The sequence below is a fragment of the Cydia pomonella genome, chromosome 10 (assembly GCF_033807575.1).
Source record: "Cydia pomonella isolate Wapato2018A chromosome 10, ilCydPomo1, whole genome shotgun sequence".
Classification (NCBI taxonomy): domain Eukaryota; kingdom Metazoa; phylum Arthropoda; class Insecta; order Lepidoptera; family Tortricidae; genus Cydia; species Cydia pomonella.
The window spans coordinates 22,254,469-22,278,237 of NC_084712.1; the positions used below are offsets into that span (position 1 = coordinate 22,254,469).

Here is a 23,769-nt window from a genome sequence, read left to right on the forward strand (position 1 = left end):
TTGAGAAATAAAGTTCTTTAAACACAATTTTAAGCGTTGCATGGGTTTCAAGGCACGAGGGTTAAACAAACTTTGCCTCCGAGTGAAACACAAAATTTTTCACCACACCAACGCAAGGAAAAAATCAAAACAAATAAAATCTAATGAACGTAATAAAAAAATATCATTCAAAATCATTTAAGTTCTACCAGCTAACATGCAGAAACAACTGAAAATTTTAATCTGATTACTTTACCCCATGTGTTTACACTTGATTGTTCAGAAACGAATGAGAAAGTTGCATTTTTCTCATTCGTTTCTGAACAATCAAGTGTAAAAATATGTCCCATAGCATCTTATTCCAGTGTAATAAGAGCGTAGTACCATATTTATGAGACGATTCTTTCGATATATATATTTGCATTTGACTGTACCAAATTATTTACAGTCGGGTCCAGTACAGTTTCACATGCATAAGACAATTAGAAGTAGGTTAAATATTAAAATTGGCTTGCAAGAAGGTCTAAAAAGTTATTACATACATAATATACAAGTGTAGCAAATGCATAAACTCATACCAAATACTAATAAATATGTAAACAAGCCCTAATGCACGTATACACGTTCATAGGGGTCTTATTATAAATAATAATAATTCAGCCTATATACGTCCCACTGCTGGGCACAGGCCTCCTCTCATGTGCGAGAGGGCTCGGGCTATAGTCCCCACGCTAGCCCGATGCGGATTGGGGACTTCACATACACCTTTGAATTTTTTCGCAGATGTATTGCAGGTTTCCTCACGATGTTTTCCATCACCGAAAAGCTAGTGGTAAATATCAAATGATATTTCGTACATAAGTTCCGAAAAACTCATTGGTACGAGCCAGGATTTGAACCCGCGACCTCCGGATTGAAAGTCGGACGTCATATCCACTCGGCCACCACTGCTTAATCAAGCAATCTTAATTAATGGGTCTTATTAATTAAAAATATTTTTTTGATTATCTCCAAAATGGAGTTAATTAGAATACCGGTGTCTTTGAGAAAGTAACGTTATTTAAGCTCAACAATGCACCTTTATAATTAAAAAAAAACACCGTGTACTCATAGTCATATAGGTACCCCAATCTTAAATCTCAAATCGAAACGTAGATAACAAGACAGTCAAAAATATTGTGTCACTAACCCAATAGATCCACTTTAGCATGTATTATTCCTATGCAAAAACGTTGTATGTGACGGTAAATCTTACATGAAGATACGACCTTTTATATTAAAATGGTAAGCTTATATTCTGACCATTTTTAGACCTTAAGTCTTTTCAGTAAGGTTTAAACATTGCCAGTAAACAGCGTCGACGGTATGAGGGGAGTTTATTCCCCCTATCTATAGGGAGGGCGGACGAAAAAAGAAATTGGGGGCTAGCTACAACTAGTAGGTAAAAAATCGGTATTGGTAAGTCCAGTTTGAATTGAGTATCAATAGTTTAAGTTGCGCGTTTTTAGGGTCCCGTTACATTGACTTAGGGGTCCGCAAAAGGCGGCTCTTCAAATCACTTTAATTGATTAAAAGATTTTTCACCACACCAACTGGCATTTTACTCACATGTGGGGCAAAGTAATCAGATGCAAATTTTGAGTTGTTTCCTTATGTTAGCTAGTAGAATTGACTTTTGAATGTAATTTATTTTTATTAAGTTTATTTGGATTTGATTTTTTTTTGGTATTTCATAGTAGTGTCCTCGCGTTAGTGTGGTGAAAAATGTTGTGTCTCACTCGGAGGCCGTTTGTTAACCCTCACAACGCTCAAGATTCCACTTCTCGAACCACTCGCTACGTTCGTGGTTTAATTTTAGAATCTTTCGCTTGCTCGGGTGTCAATATTAGCACGAGCGGTTAAACAACAACTTTGGCCTCTTGAAAAACAACTATTTCAACTTCCAGTCATACGAGTGTAATAACTTGGCTTGGAGCAACACTGGTTGGCTCTGCTAGGGTGACAGTAATCTACGGACTGATGTTTACAATCTATAAACGTAGTTTTTCATTGTGTCAATAACATACTAAAAATCATTGAGAATGGAAAATATTTAGAAGTGGAGAAACGATTTTACAAACTTTTATTTAACTTGCCCTGTTAGTATGTATGGGACAAATCTTGCAAGTTAAATTTGACCCACTTCCCGGTTTCCGATGAAGCTGAAAATTTGCATACATATGTAAGTCGGGTGACAATGCAATATGATGGTACCATCAAGCTGATCTGATGATGGAGACAGGAGGTAGCCATAGGAACTCTGTGATAAAACAACGCAACCTAAATGTGTTTGGGGTTTTTAGAATTGTCTCGATGAGTATTAGTTGCCTGTGGAAAAAAAAGTACAGTCAGCGATAAAAGCTTGTACCAAAAATGAAATATTTGCCAAAAAATGATCTCTTTTTGACTGTATGGATAATCACGTGGTACATTTCCCTCTTAACCAACACTATGGAGGTAATTTCTGTTTTTACTTACCTCTGTCATATCGTCGTCCGCCTGTTCCTCGTCAGTGACCTCTTGTTTAATGCCGAGTAGCTCCTGGTCACTCACGGGGTGAATGTTATGTTCGATGAACATTTTATTGTGGGTCTGTAAGTGCTTTTGGAGGTGGTCTTTTCTGTAGAATGCTGAAAAAGAAAAAGGTTTTAGTATAAAGGAATATCATTTACTATTTCTTAATCTCCGTGAAATAGTAGATTGGATCACAAGGGAGCAAAATTACATATTGCGTGGCCATACATTGAATCCTCAGGGATTCAAGTTTTTACGCCCAAGGTGAGAATAATTTTGCTATCATGTGACACATCACATACGAAGAAATTATAGTTTCAAAATATTATTTAAGCTAAAAAAAATAGTATGTAAAAAAGTAAAAAAAATAGTGTCATAGAACAGAAAAGTGCCATTTTGATCTCTCCTAGCAGGGAAGAAAAACCCTTTTCCTAATAGGTGATGTGAAAAATAAAATTCTTACCTAAGTAAATAATGCTAATGAGTTCGCACAAAACTTACGTCATTTAAATAAAACCGTACAAAAAAATTCAAATAAGGAACGTCTATCCGACCTTCACTCACACAAGCAAGAGTACAGTCACGTATGAAAACACCGACACGATCGAAGTGCCATAAATATGTATACACGACTTTATGGTCCATATATTAGGGTAGTGTATACATATTTTAGGCACTTTGTCCGTATCGATATTTTCAGACGGTACCGTACCTAACTACCTATTACCTAAGTCTTTCACCTATATGTGTGTCAACCCAATTAAAGATTCAAAGCCCTTAGGGGCCATTCACCAAATACGTGTATAACACAAATCCACCCTATAATTGTCAACCCCCCACCTGCCTGTGTCCCTAACGTTACACATGTTTAAACCTTGCTTTAAAACCCAGATCCTAAAATGACAGTTGCTGTCTCAATTTGTCCAGCCGATCTGTCATTTTAGTGCAAGAAGCAGGGTGATTGGGTAGTTAGTACATTGGCCAATCGAACTGCCATTACAGCATCTCTGATATAAACAGCTAACAAGTGTTTACCTCCTATTTCATAAAAAAAAACCGGGCAAGTGCGAGTCGGACTCACGCACGAAGGGTTCCGTACCATTATTTATAAAAACGGCAAAAAAATAATGTTTGTTGTATGGGAGCCCCCCTTAAATATTTATTTTAATCTGCTTTTAGTATTTGTTGTTATAGCGGCAACAGAAATACATCATCTGTGAAAATTTCAACTGTCTAGCTATCACGGTTCATGAGATACAGCCTGGTGACAGACGGACGGACGAACGGATGGACAGCGAAGTCTCAGTAATAGGGTCCCGTTTGACCCTTTGGGTACGGAACCCTAAAAAAACGACATACAATAATTAACTCAATTGTTTAATTAGTATTTTATACAATCGTGATATAATAGAGAGCTTTTCAGTCGAGTACCGTTTTTTGGCAACGAAACTTGCTGAGTTGCCTAAGTAAGGTAAGAAATTGATTATATCGTATATTGTATTACTGTATACAATGCTTTTTCTACGAGTCATTTAAAATACTTATATACTCATTTATAATACTTTTTTTTATTATAAAACCAAAATAATTAATGAAAATTGGTAAATATCTCAGTAGTTAAAAATGTAGTACAAAAGACTCCGCGCGACCCCGCGCCCTGTTAGTCTTTTCTATGGGCGCGGCGGCACGTGATTGGTAAATTTTTTGTATATCAATTTTCTGACGACAGGCGTATCAACATGAATCTTATAGTTGAGTTGGGAGCCCATACATGAAAAGTACGCTATTATAGTTTGATATGTTGTTGTTGTTGCTATTATAGTTTGATATGTTGTTGTTGTTGCTATTATAGTTTGATATGTCAGTTAACTGTCTATGGGTACAAAATGATGTTAACTTACATTTGTCACATAGTGGGCATATGTGATTCTTCTCCCCGCTATGTATGGTGCGGTGTATGTTAAGGTGTTCCTTCCTCTTGAAGCCCTTGCCGCAGTCCGGGCAGATGTGAGGCCGCACTTCCTTGTGTTCCAGGGTATGTCGGTCTAAGTGCTCCTTGCGTTTTAGACTAAAAGAAGTTTCAAGTCAGAAATGCCTGGAGCATTACAAAAATGAAAAAATATTAACATGGTTTTAGTTTTAGGGTCCGTAGCAGTTCGCTTAAAGATATTTTAATTTTGAAAATGATACAATTAGTTATCTAACTTGATGGGTGAATCAACTTTTTTTTGTTTTGTTATCCTGTCCCGTTGTCCAAGGGACAACAGTGGCACAGTTTGTTTGAAGAGACGTTGTATGCCGTTCTATTAACATGCTTAGTAGGGGGCCCATTATGGACATTGGTTATAACAACCACAAAAACGCAAGTTTAATACATTTAAGTGCCATAAAATCAGTATTTCAATGAACTTTTGTCCCCTGGACAACTAATCGTAACCATGGCAACGAGTTACGCTAAAAAGTTGATTCTCCCTGATGCTTATTGCTATGAGTAAGTTTTATAACTTAATCCTAGGACCAACAACTTAACCAAAGGAATGCGTGGTTAAAATTGTGATTGGCCCGGATCCCCGAGGTCCTACCTTGATAGGATTCCTCGAGGAGCCGGGCTGGCAGGACTAGCCCACTCGCACATGTCACGTAAAATAGGCGCCAGTCGTCGAGTTGCGGAACATAGCCCGTATACAATACAATGGCCCATGGTGTATAAAGTAAGTATATATTATATTCATTTTGTTAGTTAGGATCAGATATTTCTGCTATTTGTACTTTTTTATAAATAAGTAAATACATATTATGCCTATATGCAGATAAGAATTTTAAGCAACTTACGCAGTCCCACAGATTCCGCAAAGAAACCTGTACTCCTGGTTATGGACAGTCAAGTGCTGTTCCATATCAGCTTTGTCGTTGAAGCCCATGGGGCACTCCACGCAGCGGTACTCCGTGATGCCGGCCGGGCTGCGGACTATTATGGCCCTCTTGCTCTTTGCCAGGAGGCTGCGTTTCACCATGGTCTCTCCAGTGTTCATGAATTCGGGATCTGTATGAATTATTTTTATAATTGTTTTGATACTTTGTGTTTTTTTTAATATTTGGAATTGTAAAAACACTGATTTCAGCATCTTTCAGTAAGAAAAAACTATCATTTAAATATATAAAAAATATTATTCAGACATTTTTACACAAATTGACTAAGTCCCACAGTAAGCTCCAGAAAGCTTGTGTCATGGGTATGACAATGGTATATATATAATATACAAATACTTAAATACATAGAAAACATCTACGACTCGGGAACAAATATCTGTGCTCATCACACAAAAATGCCCTTACGGGATTCGAACCCAGGACCATCAGCTTCATAGGCAAGGTCACTGCCCACTAGGGCAGACCGGTCACCATCTGGTAAGAAAATTTATTTATTAAATGAGGTTTAGAACCAGACCAAGAAAATCTACTGTGATTTTTATAGCACAGACATGCAAGTGTTATTTTAAATGTCAATCCCCTAATAATTATGACATTTAAATAACACTTGCATGCCTGTGCTATAAAAAATTCTGCAGTTATCTTGGTCTTACTTCAGTTCTTTATATTTTAAAGTTTTCTTAAAAATGAAAGAAGAAATGGTTATAATATACACTGTATAAGATTTTCAGCATTATTTACATGTCTATAATGTACTATAAGTATGACATGCATGAATGTTTAATAATATGGTCATCCAGTACTCAGTAACAAAACTTATAGAGCATACTGTGGAACTATGTATTTTCATAGCTTGGGCTATTATAAAATACTGACGCATAATCTTAATTTATTTACTTATATAAATTGTTTTTAATTGTACTACATTGTAAAGAGCTGTTTTAATAATACTACATGTAATAGGATACATAAATATAATGTACATTAAATTTAAAACAGAACAAAATTTATAACAAAACTAGTTTTTACCTTCAATTTGCGCCATTGCGCCAAAATCGGTGAATCCCAGAACTCCTAAAAACACGAAAAACCTTGAAACTACTTTCAAAAGTAAAAACTTTCTTGCGTCAAGTTGTTACGTCGACTCAAAAAAAGAACATGAAATGGTGCTCCCCCTCTAATTCCTACCAACGTCGCCACAGCTCCCCTCAGTATAGGGGTGACTACCCTTTGTCCCTAGCTTCCCCTATTGGAGGGGACCCTCCCCACTTCGGACCGACGGGGAGGGTGGGCAAACCTTACCCTTACATTGATTCAAAATCTACCTGGGTTTCTAAATACGGACGCGATGTTGTGAAGTAATAATAATACCGTAGAAGATATTTTAGGACTTTAGAAGAGTTTTAAAAGGGCAATTTCATTTTTTCGGCGCGAAAAAGTTCACGATTTTTATATGCCTCAAATCAAATTAATAAATTATACTTATATTGAAATAGGTGATTATGATAAATTGGAAGTCTCACCGTGGCTATTATAAATCCAGCATATGCCAGTTTTTTATAGTAATTACTGGATAATAAAATAAAATAACACAATAGCACAAACACGACAACACCTTTCACTCACAACAAAACAAGTGAACTGACATAACATGACATGATATGGAACGGAATGGAATGAATGGAATATGGAATGGAAATGGAGTTAACTCTTTTTCATGACTCACTCATTCACTAAAATTGTCGTGTCCCACATTGTTGCCAGGCGTATGATAATTACTGTACACATACGATAATTTGGGCTCCAGTACGATGTAAGTTCCAAAGAGCATTATCGTACGCAAAGATACGATAATTTCAGCCTTCGGAGGAAGGAGGAAGTAACCCAATAAGTAATTTTTTTAAAGCAAAATATAATACTTTGAATGAATGAATGAAAGTTTATTCACAAGAACATAATGGTACATTATCATAGATATCATAACTATCAGCATCAGAACTAGGCTATAATTAGCACCTGTGGAGTGTTCGGCTCCTTGGTTTACGTCAAAAATATCGAAATTTCCTGTAAACCGTTGGAATAATGAGTCACAAAAATACACAATTATAAAAGTGATTTTTGCGCAATTTAGACGACAATTGCGTTTTCTTTAATTATATTAATGTTGGCTAATATTGCAAGTAATTTTTGGAGAAATGTCTTTTTGATAGCCATACGATATTTTTTTATCGGTACGTAAATTTGGACACTAAAATTTGATAATTCTCTGTAATTCTCTTCCGCTCACCTGGCAGCACTGGCTGTCACTGTCAGTCAATTCATTTGTCAAGTCAACTGCCAAGTTCACGTGTTGTGGCTTTTCACAAATAATTTTGTTTAAATAAAACTTTAATAACAACACCAAACATGAGTTTTGAAAATAAACTAGAAGAATTAGCCATGAAACTGTTTGCTATCGATGCTGTAAAGTTTGGGGACTTTATGACCAAAAGTGGCATAAAAACACCGGTGTACTTTGACTTGAGGGTTATAGTCAGTTATCCCGATGTAATGGTAATTAAACTTGTTTTGACCCTAACCAATGACATATCAGACCTTATCTCAATCTACATATCTTCCTAATTGTACCCTGTAATATTTTATTGCATTTTACAGGAATTGATATCAACTCTACTGTACGACTTTGCTGTAAAGAGTAGTAATTGTAATCATTTATGCGGCGTCCCGTATACAGCTCTGCCAGTAGCTACGTTGCTCAGTATCCAAGCTAAAAAGCCTATGCTCATGCGGCGTAAGGAAGCAAAAGGGTATGGAACAAAGAAAATGATTGAAGGGCATTATAAGGCTGGAGAAACCTGTCTTATTATTGAAGACGTAGTGACTTCCGGCTCCAGCGTACTGGAAACAGTTAAAGATTTGAATAAAGAAGGTCTTAAAGCAGAAGAGGCTGTCATTATATTGGACCGGGAGCAGGGTGGCCGACAAAATCTTGAGTCGAATGGTGTTCAAATGAAAGCATTATTTACTATGACGCAATTTATTGATATTCTGGCAAAACACAAAAAAATCACTGCTGAAACTGCTGAGAATGTTAAGGAATATTTCAGAACTACTAAAGCACCAGCTACTAGTATGTATTTTTATAATTTTTTCGAAGCTTGCGTTTACACAAGAGATTTGCGAGGATGTGAAGCGAGGGATGTGTTTTTAAGAACCAACAGAATAACTGAATGCTAAGCGAGGAAAACAAATGAAGTGATTCTATTGGTTCTTAGCAAACACATCCCTAGCTATACATCTTCACACATCTGTGGTGGAACTGCAGGCTTAATTTCCTTTATTTGAGACTTCAGATATAACTAAATTTTGCTTTGAATTTCTTTTGCTTATCCGGATCTATATTTAGTATTCGTTTTTCATAATGTTAATTCTATCTATCATTTGATATTTACCAGTGACTTTTCGGTGAAGGAAAACATCGTGAAGAAACCGTAATAATCCCAATAAGGCCTAGTTTACCCTCTAGGTAGGTCAGAGGGTAGTTGTTTTCCTAAAAACTAGGTAGTGCCTATACCAATTCTTGGCATTCATTGCCAAGCGGACCCCAGGCTCTAATGAGCAATGGTAAAAATGCCAGGACAGTGCGAGGAAGGTGATAAAGATATATTGATAATATTAAAGTAGTAAAGTTAAATTTTATTATATTTTCAGAAGAGCCTGTAGATAGGACTGCACTGCCTTATGAGAAGCGAGCAGAGCTTGCTACAAACCAGATTTCAAAACAGCTGTTCCAAATAATAGCACAGAAGAAAACCAACCTCTGCATCTCAGTGGATTTGACATCTACTACAAAAATCCTAGATTTGCTTGAAAAAGTTGGAGCACATGTGTGCTTAGTCAAAACACATGTAGACATCATTGAAGATTTTAATTCCGATTTTGTAACGCAAATCAAGCAGCTGGCTCAGAGATTTAACTTTTTAATTTTGGAGGACAGGAAATATGCAGATATTGGCAACACTGTGGCTCTCCAGTACTTGAAAGGGCTGTACAAAATTGGGGAGTGGGCGGATTGTGTGACAGTACATTCCTTGCCTGGGGAAGGTATTTTGAAAGCTTTGAATGGGTCCACAAATGGAGTCAGTAGAGGTGTCTTTTTATTGGCCGAGATGAGCAGTGAGGTAAATATTGGATGCTGCTATAATAGTCTTGCCTTACAGTATAAAGATGCAGAGTCCCCGGCAAGCTCGGCATTTCGCCTCCCACACAGAGTTTCGTTCTTATTTTAAAACTGTGTGATGGATTTGGATTGTAATGAAACTTTGCACATACAATGACATGCGGTATATCTAGGCCTGTAATTAGATTATATAGATAGCTCCAGTTTATAAAACAAACGAAATAGAGCAAAAACAAGTTTTGTATCAATTTTTTTTTATTTACTGTATTTTTTAAGTGTGGTATCTGAATCTACATAAACTAATTACAGGACTAGATATACCTTATACTATTGTAAGTACAAAATTTCAGAGCAATCTAGGTAGATGTTTAAAACGAGAGCGTAACTACGTTTGTATGGAGAACCGAGCTTGCTGGGGACCCTTAAGTAGGAGGGCTAAACTGATCCTTTCGGGCATTCTCGGCTCCGTTCGGCTCAGCATTGCTCCGAGCAATTATTAGGGTAGGCACAATTTAACGTCCCTTGCGTGCACAACCATAGATAAGATAATGACTTGAATTCTGACAACCCTATATAGGCGAAAGGGATAGTGCCATACATTAGAAAGGGACAGCATGATTCGTCCTTGAATAGCTGTCAAACTTCGGTTTTGTAGAAAGTTTATTTTCTGTACGTACTATTACTTATTCTGGGGGCCTGCCGCGAAAATCGAAATTCGCAAATTGCGGGGATCTTTCTCTTTTACTCTCACTAAGACGTAATTAGAGTGACAGAGAAAAATGCCCGCAATTGACGAATTTCGATTTTCGCGGTTATAGCCCTGTGCCTTAAGCAATATAGAGGATCGTTTTGGTCAGAGATTGCTGCAGTAGAAATTTAGAATTGAATATTTAGCTTTTTTATTTAGAAGTAATACTTAGAAATTTTATCATAAATACTTTTTCAGGGCAACCTGATCACACCAGACTACACCAAAGCAACAGTAGAAATGTCAGCAAAGTACCCAGACCTGATCACCGGCTTTGTTTGTCAAAACAAAAACACTTTCAAAGATCCAGGTCTAATCCAGCTGACACCTGGAGTACAGCTGGAAACGTCAGGGGACAGCCTGGGCCAGATTTACAATACTCCAGAGAAGGTTATTCTGGAGAAGGGTGCGGATATAGCAGTGGTGGGCAGAGGCATTGTGGCAGCGAAGAGTCCGGAAACACAGGCTATTGTTTATAAAGATGCTCTTTGGAAGTGTTATATGAAGAGAATCTCTGGGAAAATGGAGTAAAACTTATTGAGCCTACCCAAACATTTTCGTGTTGCCAACAAAAAAGGTGGCAAATAGAGTTGAGACGCAGAATTGATCGGCATCCACAGATATTTTGAATTTTGGTGACAATAATGTGTGACTAGACTATATTAACCATGTTAGAGTTAGACCATGCTAAGTTGGCAGCAATTTTGATAATTATGACGTTTAAAATAACACTTCTACAGTCTGTGCTATCAAAATTGCTGCCATCTTGGTCTAACTCTAAGAATCTGCATAATTATATTATGTATAATATTATAATAATTAAGTATTAAAGATAAAGAATTATTTGTTGACCACATTCTAAACAAGTTAGCTGTGATAATAGTTCCTTCCGATTTGGTGCTATTCATTGCCATTAACTATACATTTCAATGTATACATTCCTACGTTTTTAACAGTATATTTGTAGATTGTTTCTAAGATTAAGTAGACCTTTGATAGTTTTGATAGTATGGATAATGTTTTCTATTATAAAATTAAATTAGTGTATTTATTATTTGTGTATTAGTGTTAACCATTGATCCCTAACATAAAAAAAGTTCCTGGAACGTTTGCTGTCTCCCATTCTTTCTAATAAATAAAGTTGTTAGAAAGTGAAGCAAACCGTGAAATTTTAGCGTTATAAAATGCAATTCTGAAAGTCATAAGCAAATAGGTCTCTTTGGGCTTGGGGATCTCAAACTACCTTTATAATGGTCAGTTAAATATGTTAAAAAATCAAAAGTTCATTTTACAAGTTTATTATTTCAGAGGGCCTACCGAGAAACACGCGATATCGTTATCTGCCTATCACTCTTTAATATTCGACCGATAGAGAGGCAGATGATATGTTTCGCTTCGCGGTAGGGAGGCGCTTAGATAAATAACATCAGCGCCATCTAGTTCAATAGTAACAGCTCCATGATATTTTGTTAATTATATTTGCCACGATTTACTCATATTGGATTATATTCAAATAGTAAATAATATAATAGTTATATTCGATTCAAACAGTTCAATACTTGGATTTTTTAATTTGCAATGCACAAAACGAGGTTCCTTGCAATTTCCATTTTTTCGCATGGGAGATATGGAATGTTGCTATATCAATAAATCTAATCGATCTGTCAAAAACAAATGTGAAATGTCAAATTTGTTAACCTCCCTAAAGAAAACAAAACAAAAGATTATAGCTTTTAGAGATGGATAATATTGTTAAGGAATTAGGCATAAGCAATAAGAACATATTCACTACTGCCTCAGCAAATTTGTTCAGCGTTGTCGTGCACAGCAGTTGGCTTAAGAAATGGCTGAAGAACTTAGAAGTAGATAACACAGTGAACAATGTAGATTTCGCACTACAAGCTGGTGAAAGTGTTCCTTATCCCTGGCGAACGATATTCATTAGGGTACGTAACTTTTCATAATTAAAAGTAACGCAACAAACTACAGAATGAGTAATGATTAACTTCTTTCTTTTGTAGGTATTAAATAAAAAGGTGTCCAAGGTACTGCCCCTTCCTCGTTACAAACTTCACGAAACCAACCCAGAAACTCCCCTAACTTTCTCGCAGCTACTCCAATATGTCTCACAGAACAACCACAGAAATTTATGGAAGGAGGCATATAAGAAATATTATCAGAATAATGAGAATTTAAAAGAGAGTGCTATAGTGAACTTACTGGAGCATGACCAACTACTGTCGGAGGTGCTGCTGCGGCTGTATGGCTGTAACATAATTAGGATAAAGAGTGACGGCTCCGGCAAGATCACAGAGTACAAAGAAATCATTCCTAACAAACATGTTTCCAAATCTTATGAAACCCATGTCAATTTACTAGCAGCTATGTTCATATTAGAGACTGATAATAACTACTACATAGTATACAGAGGCCACTATGAAAACCACTTATTAGACTGTTTAAATTTTAGCCCAAATCTTATAGACATGAATTATGGGCGGGGAATGTTCGTAGTGTATCAACTGCTGAATGTTTTTAAAGCTATGAGCGACCGAGGGCTGAGTCTGGGTACGCTGTCATTGCAAGATATTTATTTGACCGAGAATATGTGGCTACAGATACTGCCGGCTGTTACAAATAACATTCACAATCTGGATGCTTCTTTAATCTATGAACAGAACAGAAAGCAGGTTACACCTGCTACAAGTCAGGGGAAGTGGGGGGAAGAGTGGGGGAGAAATGAGGTGGTGCAGTTTGAGAAGCTGTGCATGCTGTGGGTGCGGGGCCGGATATCGAACCTGGACTATCTGCTGCACTTGAACACCCTGGCCGGGAGATCGGCCAATGACCCACAGGCACACTTTATGGTGCCATGGGTCACAGATTTCTCGTCTAGATGTGGTAATTGATTATAGCCTTTACTTATACTAGCTAGTAAAAGTATGAATAAAATATATGTGAAATAATCAAACTATGCTCAGTTACAAAATAAATTGATATAGTATTTGTTTTAAACTTGATTGCACAAAAAAGTACAACAGGCAGACTTAGCATCTTTAAATAGTATCAAAATTATACAAAAAAAGCTGACATTTAAGGGCTAGTATTTAATGAAAATAGCACATTGTGGTACAGTCAGCATCAAAAGTAGCGGATCAAACAATGCTTCAAAAGTATCTACCATTCTGTAATAGCTTAAAAAAATTAATGGTTCTATATCTAGAACAATTAAGACTACGAGATATACTTTTGAACATAAATTTAAGGGATTTATCCATATTTGGAAAAGTTATTCGGAATATCAGATACTTTTGGCACATTGTTTCATCCGCTAGTATTGATGCTGACTGTACAGCTATTTTTATTCTCATGTTTCTACTCTAAAAGAGATCTTTATATGTGTTCGCAACTTGTAGTAGGTACAAATATTATAGTATTGGTTTTTTCTAAATTCCAAAAAGCAGCCATAGTTTCATCATATTAGAGTACATTTTCGAATCTACCTGCCAATCTGAAGTATTTGGAACTTTGTACACAACCAGGTATAATTAAATAATTGACATGAAGTATGTTCATGTCTACAGGCAAGAATTGGCGCGACCTCAGCAAGTCAAAGTACCGACTGAACAAAGGCGATCGGCAGCTAGATCTGACGTATGACGTCACCTGCGCCGAGCAGACACCCCATCATGTGACAGATGCCCTATCTGACATCACCTGCTACGTCTACCTAGCGAGGAGGTTTGTAATCAGTACCATCTTCACATTTCCGCTGGTAATTTCTCTAGGAAAATAAAGATTAAGTTTTTCGACGCCGTGTCAAACACGAAAGGTACGTCACCGAAGTGTCGAAATTGAAATTGAGCTTTATGTATATGCGCGTAGGTCTATGTTTCTCTGTGATCTGTGACGGATTAATCCGTCTTCGGCGTTTGACCTACGGTGCGGATATCCGACAGGCTAGGTTGAAAACTTCAAGACATTTTTATGGGAAATCTACGGGTAGATCAGCTATCACAGCGCTGCTTTCTAATACCAGGACGCGTGACGGGGACCTGGTCGTCCGCATGATGGGGACCTGGTCGTCCGCATGATGGGGACCTGGTCGTCCGCATGCGACCGAGCATGATTTACTCATCCACCATGACACGAAACACAACGGCTCGCGTCTGAGAGCTTACCGCCAATATCTAAAATCGTGACCTTTTGTATGATAACATAAGAGGCAGAGGCATAAGAGGCAAACGAGCAGATGTATTCTTTATTGTATTGCAGTCATGCCCATGATACATTAGCTGTTATCTTATCTTCTAATTTCCGGGGGCCCTTGCGGATACACTTCGACCCATAGGGATCTTTTGTGTAGATACATTAGGTGTTACAATTTGAAGATGGTAGATACATGACACCCTGTAAGCGCACTCAATATTTCTTAAGTCTGGGTAGGTAGATACAGTCAGCATCAAAAGTAGCGGAACAAATAAGGTTTCAAATGTATCTACCATTCTGTAACAGCTTAACAAAATGTGATGGTTCATATGTAGAACAATTAAGACGGTAAAAGATATACTTTTGAATGTAAATTTTAGAGATTTATCTATATTTGGATAAGTTATCCAGAATATCAGATACTTTTCATGTTTCATCGGCTACTATTGATGCTGACTGTACATGCATTTAATACTTATGACAACGAAATCTATATTTATAATGTTATATTTTATCGAAGTTTATGTAATGTAAGATATAAAATGTCAAGTTCGTTTATGAAATTAATAAAATAATGATGGTAAATATTAAATGTCAAGGTTATTTTATTGATAGATTAAAATAATAAGCAATATGGTTAATATGAATTAACTATAGCGTGGTTTTAGATAATGCATGAATGTCGATGGATGTATAATGTATCGCCTGATGGTAAGCGATACCGTTGCCCGGGGACACCCGCAAGACCAGAGGGGCTGTAAATGCGCTCGAATATGCATGAGTTATTGAGAGGCAGATAACCATTTTCGATGTTTCAATGCTGGCGGTAGCGGTTTGGCCTCTGTTCCGCTCGCGATCTGTTACACAGCAGTGTGATAACCTTAAAAGACTCTCCTTTACATACAAACGTAGTCCTCATTTTCCTTTCTGGTTATTAATCCTTCTTGTTCCTCGCGTTATCCCGGCATTTTTGAGCTGGCTCATGGGAGCCTGGGGTCCGCTAGACAACTAATCCCTAGAATTGGCGTAGGCACTAGTTTTTACGAAAGCGACTGCCATCTGACCTTCCAACCCAGAGGGTAAACTAGGCCTTATTGGGATTAGTCCGGTTTCCTCACGATGTTTTCCTTCACCGAAAAGCGACTGGTAAATATCAAATGATATTTCGTACATTAGTTCTTTAAAAACTCATTGGTACGAACCGGGGTTTGAACCCGTGACCTCCGGATTGAAAGTCGCACGCTCTTACCGCTAGGCCACCAGCGCTTCTCTGGTAATTAATATTATTGAAAATATTTTGACACAATATGTTGTATATCAACTACGGCTATGCCCGTACGTTTGATTTTTTTTTAATTTTTAACCATTATAAGAGTTAAGAGCATTTAAAAATTTGTCGGGGATTCTAGGCTCCGTTCGGCTCAGCATTGCATTATTAGGGTTGGCACAACCTGACGGCCTTTTGCGTGCACAACCACAGATAAGATAATAGGCGGGTCCACACAGAGCTAGCATACACGCGAGGCAATGTTCTCGTGTGTGGACGTGTAAGGACTTGAATTTAGACAACCCTAAATAGCCGAACGGGATATAGTGCCATACATTAAAAAGGGACAGCATGATTCGACCCTGAATCGCTGTCAAACTTCGGTTTTGTATGAAGTTGTTTTTCCGTACGGTAGTACAGTCAAGGTATTAATTATCGACAAGGACAAAGTGCCAAAAAAATGTATACACGACCTTATTGCCTGTACTTTAAGGTAGTTTATAGACTGTACTAAACTATTCTGTGACGTCACTGTGATTCCGTTCCGTACCCTCACCGTATTTTGACCAGCCGTGTGGTCGATCCTTTACCTACTTGTGTTTGTTCACAGAACCCCAAAAGAGATTCTCTGCAAGCACGTCCGCAACAAATGGGTTCCAGCGGAGTATCCAGGATCCATCCAGCGTATGCAGGAGTGGACGCCGGATGAATGCATTCCCGAGTTCTACACGGACCCTGCTGTGTTTCGAAGCATACATGAGGATTTACCAGTACGTTAATGTCGTTAATATGTATTTTTCTATTCCAGCACTTCTATTTCTCAATAGGGTTGTTTCCAATTTTTTTAAACGCCTGTATTACGTTCTATATTAACTAAAAGTTGCTCTAAAATTCAACTTTTATACTAAAAACGGCTTTAAATATGTTAAATAAACAAAAAATATTTTGACAGATGCTTTTTCGCGCCCAAAACGCTCTTTGAAAATTGTGTGACGTCACAGTTTACGGTTTGACACATAACTACATACACACGTAGAAGATACGAACTGTCAACTGACATTTGTCATTTGTTGTTTATTGCCTAGTGACGTCATCAGAATCTTCAATGACGTTTCGAGCTTGGTCACGTGACGTGTGCCAAAAGATATTTTAAATTCAATATTTACAAAAATATGGTCATTACAGGTCCCCTAAAAGTAGTTTAACATGTTCTTATAATCCCAAAGAATTTATTGGGATACAATTCTGCCCTAAGATTTGTAGATGGAAACAAACCTATTGAATGACTGGGCGTGAGGCGAGCCGGCGCTCGTCTATAGGATCATAACTGCTTAACAGTCATCTAATGAATATTAATACAATACATTAGACTAATAAAAACAAAATAGTTGTTTTTTAAATCCTAACTTCTAGACAAAGATCTTGTATGGTACTTCGATTTCATTTATCATTTTAGGTGTTTGCTGACAACATGGTTTTTTACCTAACATCGGCCCTTGAATTTTAAGTACCTGTTGCACAAAGTACTATTTTATATCCAAGCAATAAAACCACGAACCAGTCTGCCAAATTTCTATATATTTTTTACTTTTCGTATGGCGTAAACGTTTAACGATTGTCATCTTGTGCCCTCTTTATTTCCTGACGTCTGTAGTCTATCTACGGTCACTGTCCATCAGAGCCGTACACAGGTGTCGTTCACGAGTGAGTGTTTTAAATGAAACTTTTGATAGAACTTACTCATTCTTCAACTCACTGTAGATTTAACTCGCTTAGTATATATTTATAACTTATCTATCTCAGTGTTACTTGCTCGCTCTCTCCCCTCTCATGATTCGAATGAGCCGGGGAGATGAGGGATGAGAAATATGCGATGCAACAGTTTCGGACCAGTTCGGAAGAATTCGGAGGGTGTCGGAAAAAATGGCGGGATCGTATCGCGTGATTCGCTACTCGCTTCTACTCACTCTTGAGCAATATAGTCTACAGGATCCACTGAGCGAATGACTAAATAAGTGATATATAATATATTTAATTTAATTTATTTCAAGAAATACTTATGACTATATACATACAAAAGCTTCGCCAAACTGAAGACAATTTGTTGGCGAATAGTGCGCTCTCAATTATTATTATAAGTAATACTCTGTGCCTTATATTAGGTACCTACACAGTACAGAACAAACTGCGTATAGTATACTTAGGTTAAGATTAAACAAAATTTGCGTGAATACATCAATTGTTCAACAAGATAGGTTTTTATTACTGTACAGGTAGCATGTGTACCTACTTCATCTCTTGACGGCGTTGACCATAAACCTTATTATTATGATATTACGTTTTATAAGTAACGCCTCTGGAGTTGCAGGTGTACATAGGCTACGGAGACTGCTTACCATCCGGCAGGCCGTATGCTTGTTTGCCATCGACGTAGTATAAAAAAAAAAATTGTGTCAGGCCGCTCTTTTGTGATGAAATATCTACGCATGCCTACCCACGATTAGTACAATAACTAACACTGATAAACCTACCAATATATATATATATGAAACAATCTTTTTAACTCAGTGAAGCGTTTTGCGCATCTCAAGCCGTACAAAGGTTAACTGGAAGAGATCCCTCAAAGGGATAAGTCCGCCTTTGTACTTCTGCTACTAGTGCTATAAAAAATCTCATATTTTGAGCTCAAAGGTTACCAAGCTATAAGGAATCATGTACACTGAGAACATTGTTGGCAGGACCTTGGCTTACCCTCGTGGGCCACCTGTGCTGAGGACTTTATCACCAAGCATAGAGAGGCCTTGGAGAGCGCACACGTCTCCGAGAACCTTCATCACTGGATCGACATCACTTTTGGATACAAGTAAGTTCTATCTTAACCACAAAACAAGTAATATTCATACGGAAATAAGTAGTATTCTACACCGCTCCGCTGCCTTACATGGGCGTAGACAGGTACCGACGGGAGGGCATACAATGTATGCCCCTCTGCGGCGTCTGTCTCCCTCCCCCCTATCAACTGTAAATTTTGTAAAAAAATGTAAATTAAAAGAGGTAAAAATAATGTTAATATAAATTAATATTTATACATATTTAATTTGGTGCAAAGTTAGTTTAGACCAGTTTTCTTAACTTTTTGCAGTCACAGATCACTTTCAAAATGTAAACAAACTCAGGGAACCCTGTCAAAAATTATTTAAGAAAAAGAATTACACTTAGGTCTCATCAAGTTTAGGTCAGTACTATAAGATTTCCTTATAAGTATGTTTACAGTAACTGACCTATGGCGGACCCCTGATAAACATGCTACGGACCCCTAAGAAATCCTGATTTAGACGGACTCTATTTGTGTCCCGCCGAGTTTCTTGCCGGTCCCATATTGGGACACCCTCCTACAATTTAGGAGGGATTTAAATCTTCTCGGGTCAGAGGTGTAGGGTTAGAGCCGGCGTAGCTTTATTTGACGTTAATAAACGCATTGTAATATGTCTACTTGGAAAATAAACTATCTTCATTTGCAGAATAATTTATTGAATTTAGATTTTTTATGTAGGATGTCCGGACCAGCATCAGTAAAGGCGAAAAATGTATGGTTGTCGCTAGTGGACGGCCATACGACGTTGCGACGGGGCGCGGGGGTCCAAGTACTGTCGGCGCCGCACCCGCCGCGCGCGGCCCGTTCTGCCCGACCCTCCCCTCCCGCTTTACATTGGACCAGCCGTAAGTATTAGCAAAGATTCATTGACTGGGGATCATTCGTAAATTAAGTTACACGAATTACAAGATGGTTGGGTTCTTCCCCGTCCTTGTCTTACCTAGTCATATTTGGCAAAATCTGGGAGCCATGTGTGATGTCACATATTTGGCAATTTTATTTTCAACGATATCGGCAATTCCAATTAAGTATTATTATTTTAATGATTAGGCATGATTTTTCTTAGACTACACATCGTAGAAAATTTGTAGACTAGACCTAGATCTTAAAACATCGACGACATTTTCAGAATTGTAATTGTATTTAGCGCAATACAAAATTCAAAAGCTACTTCCAGAATGACCTTTCCAGGAAAATCCATAAAGGCTGACAGTTCAGACGAAGCGTCTGACGACGAAGAGGAATCCCAGCACCTCCCGCAGCACGTGTCCCGCCTCAGCGTGCCCGCGCGCGTGCGCCGGCACCAGAGCACGAGCCGCGCGCGCTCGCACAGCAAGGGCGAGGAACAGTCCAGCAGCATCGACAGGTACCTTCAAATGAACCTGGAACCCAAGTCCATACTTGGACAGTCCGACTTGAAGCACACACACAATAGCACAGCAAGGGCGAGGAACATTCCAGCAGCATTGACAGGTACCTTCAAATGGACCTGGATTCTTTAGATGAGGCTAAAGAATCCAGGTCCATATTTGGACAGTCCGACTCGAAGCACACACACAATAACACAGCAAAAGCGGCGAATAACACTCCAGTTTCATTGACATGTATCTTCAAAATAGTAAGACGTAATCTTTAGAATATAATCGTTATTTATATAATAGATACAGAGTTATAGCTTAAATCGAAAATAGGCCCTTGAAGCATTGTACCACGTATGCTGGCGGCTTTTCCTCGTATCGCAATGTTGATACGTTGTGCGAGGAAGCTGCCAGCTCTTCTGTTACCAGTTAAGTAAACCAGACGCTTCGCGATTTCTGCAAAAAGCTCACTGTGACCCCATAGATCTAGAGTTTCAACGCCAACACCAATCTTTAGAATTAACGTTTTATTGTTCGTACCTTTACCCCAGTTGAGTAGGCCATAAGGCAGGATTTGGTGAAAATAGCTATAGTAATATACAGCTAACATATTCAAATCATCATCATACAACACACATGGACATAATTTCTCGGTTTACATTTTATTAGCGAAAAGAAAACAGTGTGTGTCAGTAGCTTTGCCCCATATAAGTATGCCATAAGACATTATACATTGAAAATAACTATAATAAGGCAGGCTATCTCCGCTTCAATACAAACACAGGCAGGGAGATACCACTACCCAACAAATACTCTTAAACTCAATTTACAATTCGGGCACACGGTTAATGTTAATTCTGACCACAATTATTTCTATTTTAGGTCCGCACATTCCAAGCACTACCGGGTCCAAAGATCAGAGCTAGGCAAAGGCGTCATCTACCTCCCTAAAGAATTCAACCCGGTCGCGTCCATACAGGCCCTTGAGGCCCTCGACAACTTCAGAACCAACTCCTTCTTCTCAAAAGCCGAAGAGAAAGAGCGTCATAAAAATGTCAACACTTTAAACTTGGTCGCTGTTGACAGAAGTGAAACGGTCACTTCCAAAGATGACGATACTGCCTTCACGAACCACATGTTCTTGTACGATCAGGGTTATACAACGAAGTTCAACGATGGACACTTAGATGTTTTGAAGGAAAGAAAGAATAGGAGTTTTAACACTCGATACACCACCGATGCGGCAGTTTATAAGCAGTTTGTGACGGAAAGCAGGAGACAAGACATGCTGGTCTTAGGCTGTCTCATAGTCGAGATATTTATGCATGTCTACATGCGACCTTTGAGGACGAATAGCGGGAATTTTATAGAGCGCTATAACAGCTGCAGAACGGTCTTAAAGCATAATTTTGGCGCATTGCCAAAGTGCGTTAGCTATGTGGCCTCTTTGCTTTTAAATGTATCGCCACCAAGCTTGAGTTTCAAGAACGAAATGAGCGCGAAGAAAGACGAACCGTTAAAGAAGATCATAGTGACAGACAAAGGTCTGCCCCCACCGACGCCATCTCAACTGTTGCAGCCACTCTTATCGCAACATTTAATCCCCTTCCCACCATCCTTCAACACCCTCTATAAGCTCCTAAGCACTCTTCACGAATACGAACTTGCGGCCAACGACTTAAACATCCTGTACATGTACGATTGTGACGGCATACAGTGCGAGAAATATCAGAATGTCGACAAAACTAAGATGTATTTCAGCCAAAGAATAGCTGAAGGGAAAGTCCAAGCGTGCGCGACGCATTTAGACGTGCTGCTTAACCAAGTGACTTGTAACAACCAGTTCGATGTCCTGGATATCTTCTTGACGCACTACATAGAGTTGCTTCAGAATAAGGATACTTCAGTGCTCGCGGCCTGGTATCTGTTTGACACGATGAGCAAAGCTCTAGGCCCGGCAGAGACAAGGAGCAAACTCCTCAAACATATACTGAATCTTTACGAGGACGATGAATTTGTCGTTGACAAGCCAGACCAACACAAACTGACCGACTCCGACCCAGTTTCCACATCAGGACTTGCCAGTAAGCAGAAGTTTGTCAAGCTGTACCATCATATCTTCCTTCTCCAACTCATGGTCAGACTAGGCCTGCAATGTTTCCTCGATAACTTCACTCAGCATCTAGTAGAAGCCGTCGGAGGATACAAAGATGTAACGACAGAAGTCGGCTCTCCAGGACATTTATGCCATCACCGATCCATGGCTAATAAAAAACCTAGGTATTCCGACGACAACCTAAAAAGCGCGCTTTCGAATACAGACATATTCTCTCCGGACACTTCATACGGTTCTGAACACGTGATGACTCCTAGCGTTGATAAGATGGAGATGAATGATTCTAAAGAGAAAGACGCTGATAACAGAAGCGAGAATGATTTATTTCACTTTGAAACAGATAAGGAAAGATTACCAAGTCGCAGCAGCAGGAGTAAATCTCCTGCAGATTCCATGGATTCATACACTTTGAATGTTAACCATGATAGTAACATGCACACACCGTCACCCTCAGCAGAAGTATTCGCAAAGGACTTCAGTCCTTCCACTAGTAGACCCCAAAAAGAACTTAATGTCCTAATAACTAAAGACGAAACTCCAACGCAAGAAACGCCAACCAGAGGGCCAATGTCGCCTACGATAGATATCCCTAAGAAGATGTTCACAAGCTACTTACACTTCGCTGATGATGACAAGGGAAATGATGCTCACGGCAGAAGGATAAAGAGTTTAGATTTGAATAGACAAGATGCGTCACCGAAAAGCATAGGGGAGGATTCTCAAGAAGATGAACAGAATGTGTGTAAGATTTCCGACATGAGTTCAGAGAGTTTGATCTGGTTGGCGCATAGGTTAGGTCCAGTATTGACTTGTAGGTACATAACTCGAAACTTGCTGAAGATGTTGACGCTCTGCTATATCGGGAAGGATAACTTGGCGCCTTGGGAAGGTGATGGTCAGGATGAGTTCGATGAGATATCGATAGCGAACAGCAAGGTGGTGGGGGACAGGAACGCTGCGAAGGTGATAAAGTGCCTCACTACCATCGTTGGTGAGTATGAACCAAAACATTCTAAACCATTGAAAATAGTTGATTGTCTCGAAAAAATAGCTAGCATAGTAGCTCTTAACTAAGGTAATGAAGCATTTACATGATACAGTAACATTTCGGCATCTTAATATATAAATTAAAATGAAACTAGTGGCTCTGTGAGCTGTAGATCATGTGAACCAGCATTTACTCCACATAAAAAAAAAACAAGAACTGAATTGAAAAAAAAAACATTATTTACCGAACCTAACCGACATTCTGAAAAAATAAATTCAAGAACTGAGTTGAAAAAAATAATGATTACCCAACTCAACCAAAAAATCTTTAATAGTATCTGTTAAAAAATGCTTGTAGAGGAGAACAGTCGGACGATTTGCTTAAGCTCAAGCTGAGCAAATTGTACGTCAGTTCTCCTCGTGCGTCACGCTCGCTCAGTCAATATTAAAGAAAAAAAAACTATACTGGGGCATTTTGGGGAAAAAAACATGGAACGGTTAATTATTTATAATTTTCGACATAAATCTTATACCTTTAAACGAGCATATATATATATATACAAGAA

The 23,769-nt window shown here is 38.4% G+C and overlaps 3 protein-coding genes across 3 annotated transcripts in view; 2 read left to right on the top strand and 1 right to left on the bottom strand.

Moving 5' to 3' along the window:
• Positions 1-7,306, bottom strand: part of LOC133521726 (zinc finger protein 585A-like) — a 28,502-nt gene extending 21,196 nt beyond the window's left edge. Inside the window, exons 1-5 of the mRNA XM_061856790.1 lie at positions 6,987-7,306; positions 6,493-6,537; positions 5,365-5,575; positions 4,434-4,600; positions 2,497-2,648 (exon numbers count right to left, since the gene is read on the bottom strand). Of these exons, the coding sequence (XP_061712774.1) occupies positions 2,497-2,648; positions 4,434-4,600; positions 5,365-5,575; positions 6,493-6,508 (546 nt within the window). The 5' untranslated portion in view covers positions 6,509-6,537; positions 6,987-7,306. The remainder of the gene's footprint in view (positions 1-2,496; positions 2,649-4,433; positions 4,601-5,364; positions 5,576-6,492; positions 6,538-6,986) is intronic.
• A 181-nt stretch (positions 7,307-7,487) lies between these two features.
• Positions 7,488-11,443, top strand: LOC133522426 (uridine 5'-monophosphate synthase). Its single transcript, XM_061857770.1, has 4 exons — positions 7,488-8,016; positions 8,119-8,593; positions 9,175-9,644; positions 10,590-11,443. The coding sequence occupies exons 1-4, from the start codon at positions 7,870-7,872 to the stop codon at positions 10,920-10,922; spliced, it is 1,425 nt and encodes a 474-aa protein (XP_061713754.1). The 5' UTR covers positions 7,488-7,869; the 3' UTR covers positions 10,923-11,443.
• A 427-nt stretch (positions 11,444-11,870) lies between these two features.
• Positions 11,871-23,769, top strand: part of LOC133522428 (WD repeat-containing protein 81) — a 39,155-nt gene continuing 27,256 nt past the window's right edge. The window contains exons 1-8 of the mRNA XM_061857774.1: positions 11,871-12,337; positions 12,413-13,292; positions 13,976-14,132; positions 16,478-16,637; positions 18,606-18,730; positions 19,421-19,587; positions 19,934-20,108; positions 20,983-23,207. Coding sequence (XP_061713758.1) covers positions 12,131-12,337; positions 12,413-13,292; positions 13,976-14,132; positions 16,478-16,637; positions 18,606-18,730; positions 19,421-19,587; positions 19,934-20,108; positions 20,983-23,207 — 4,096 coding nt within the window. The 5' untranslated portion in view covers positions 11,871-12,130. The remainder of the gene's footprint in view (positions 12,338-12,412; positions 13,293-13,975; positions 14,133-16,477; positions 16,638-18,605; positions 18,731-19,420; positions 19,588-19,933; positions 20,109-20,982; positions 23,208-23,769) is intronic.

Excerpts from the sequence above, each read along its gene's own strand:
- LOC133522426 (XM_061857770.1), top strand. The coding sequence starts at position 7,870 with ATGAGTTTTGAAAATAAACTAGAAGAATTAGCCATGAAACTGTTTGCT. Across the intron at positions 8,017-8,118 it reads TCAGTTATCCCGATGTAATG|GAATTGATATCAACTCTACT; the intron begins GTAATTAAACTT and ends TGCATTTTACAG. Across the intron at positions 9,645-10,589 it reads TGGCCGAGATGAGCAGTGAG|GGCAACCTGATCACACCAGA; the intron begins GTAAATATTGGA and ends ATACTTTTTCAG.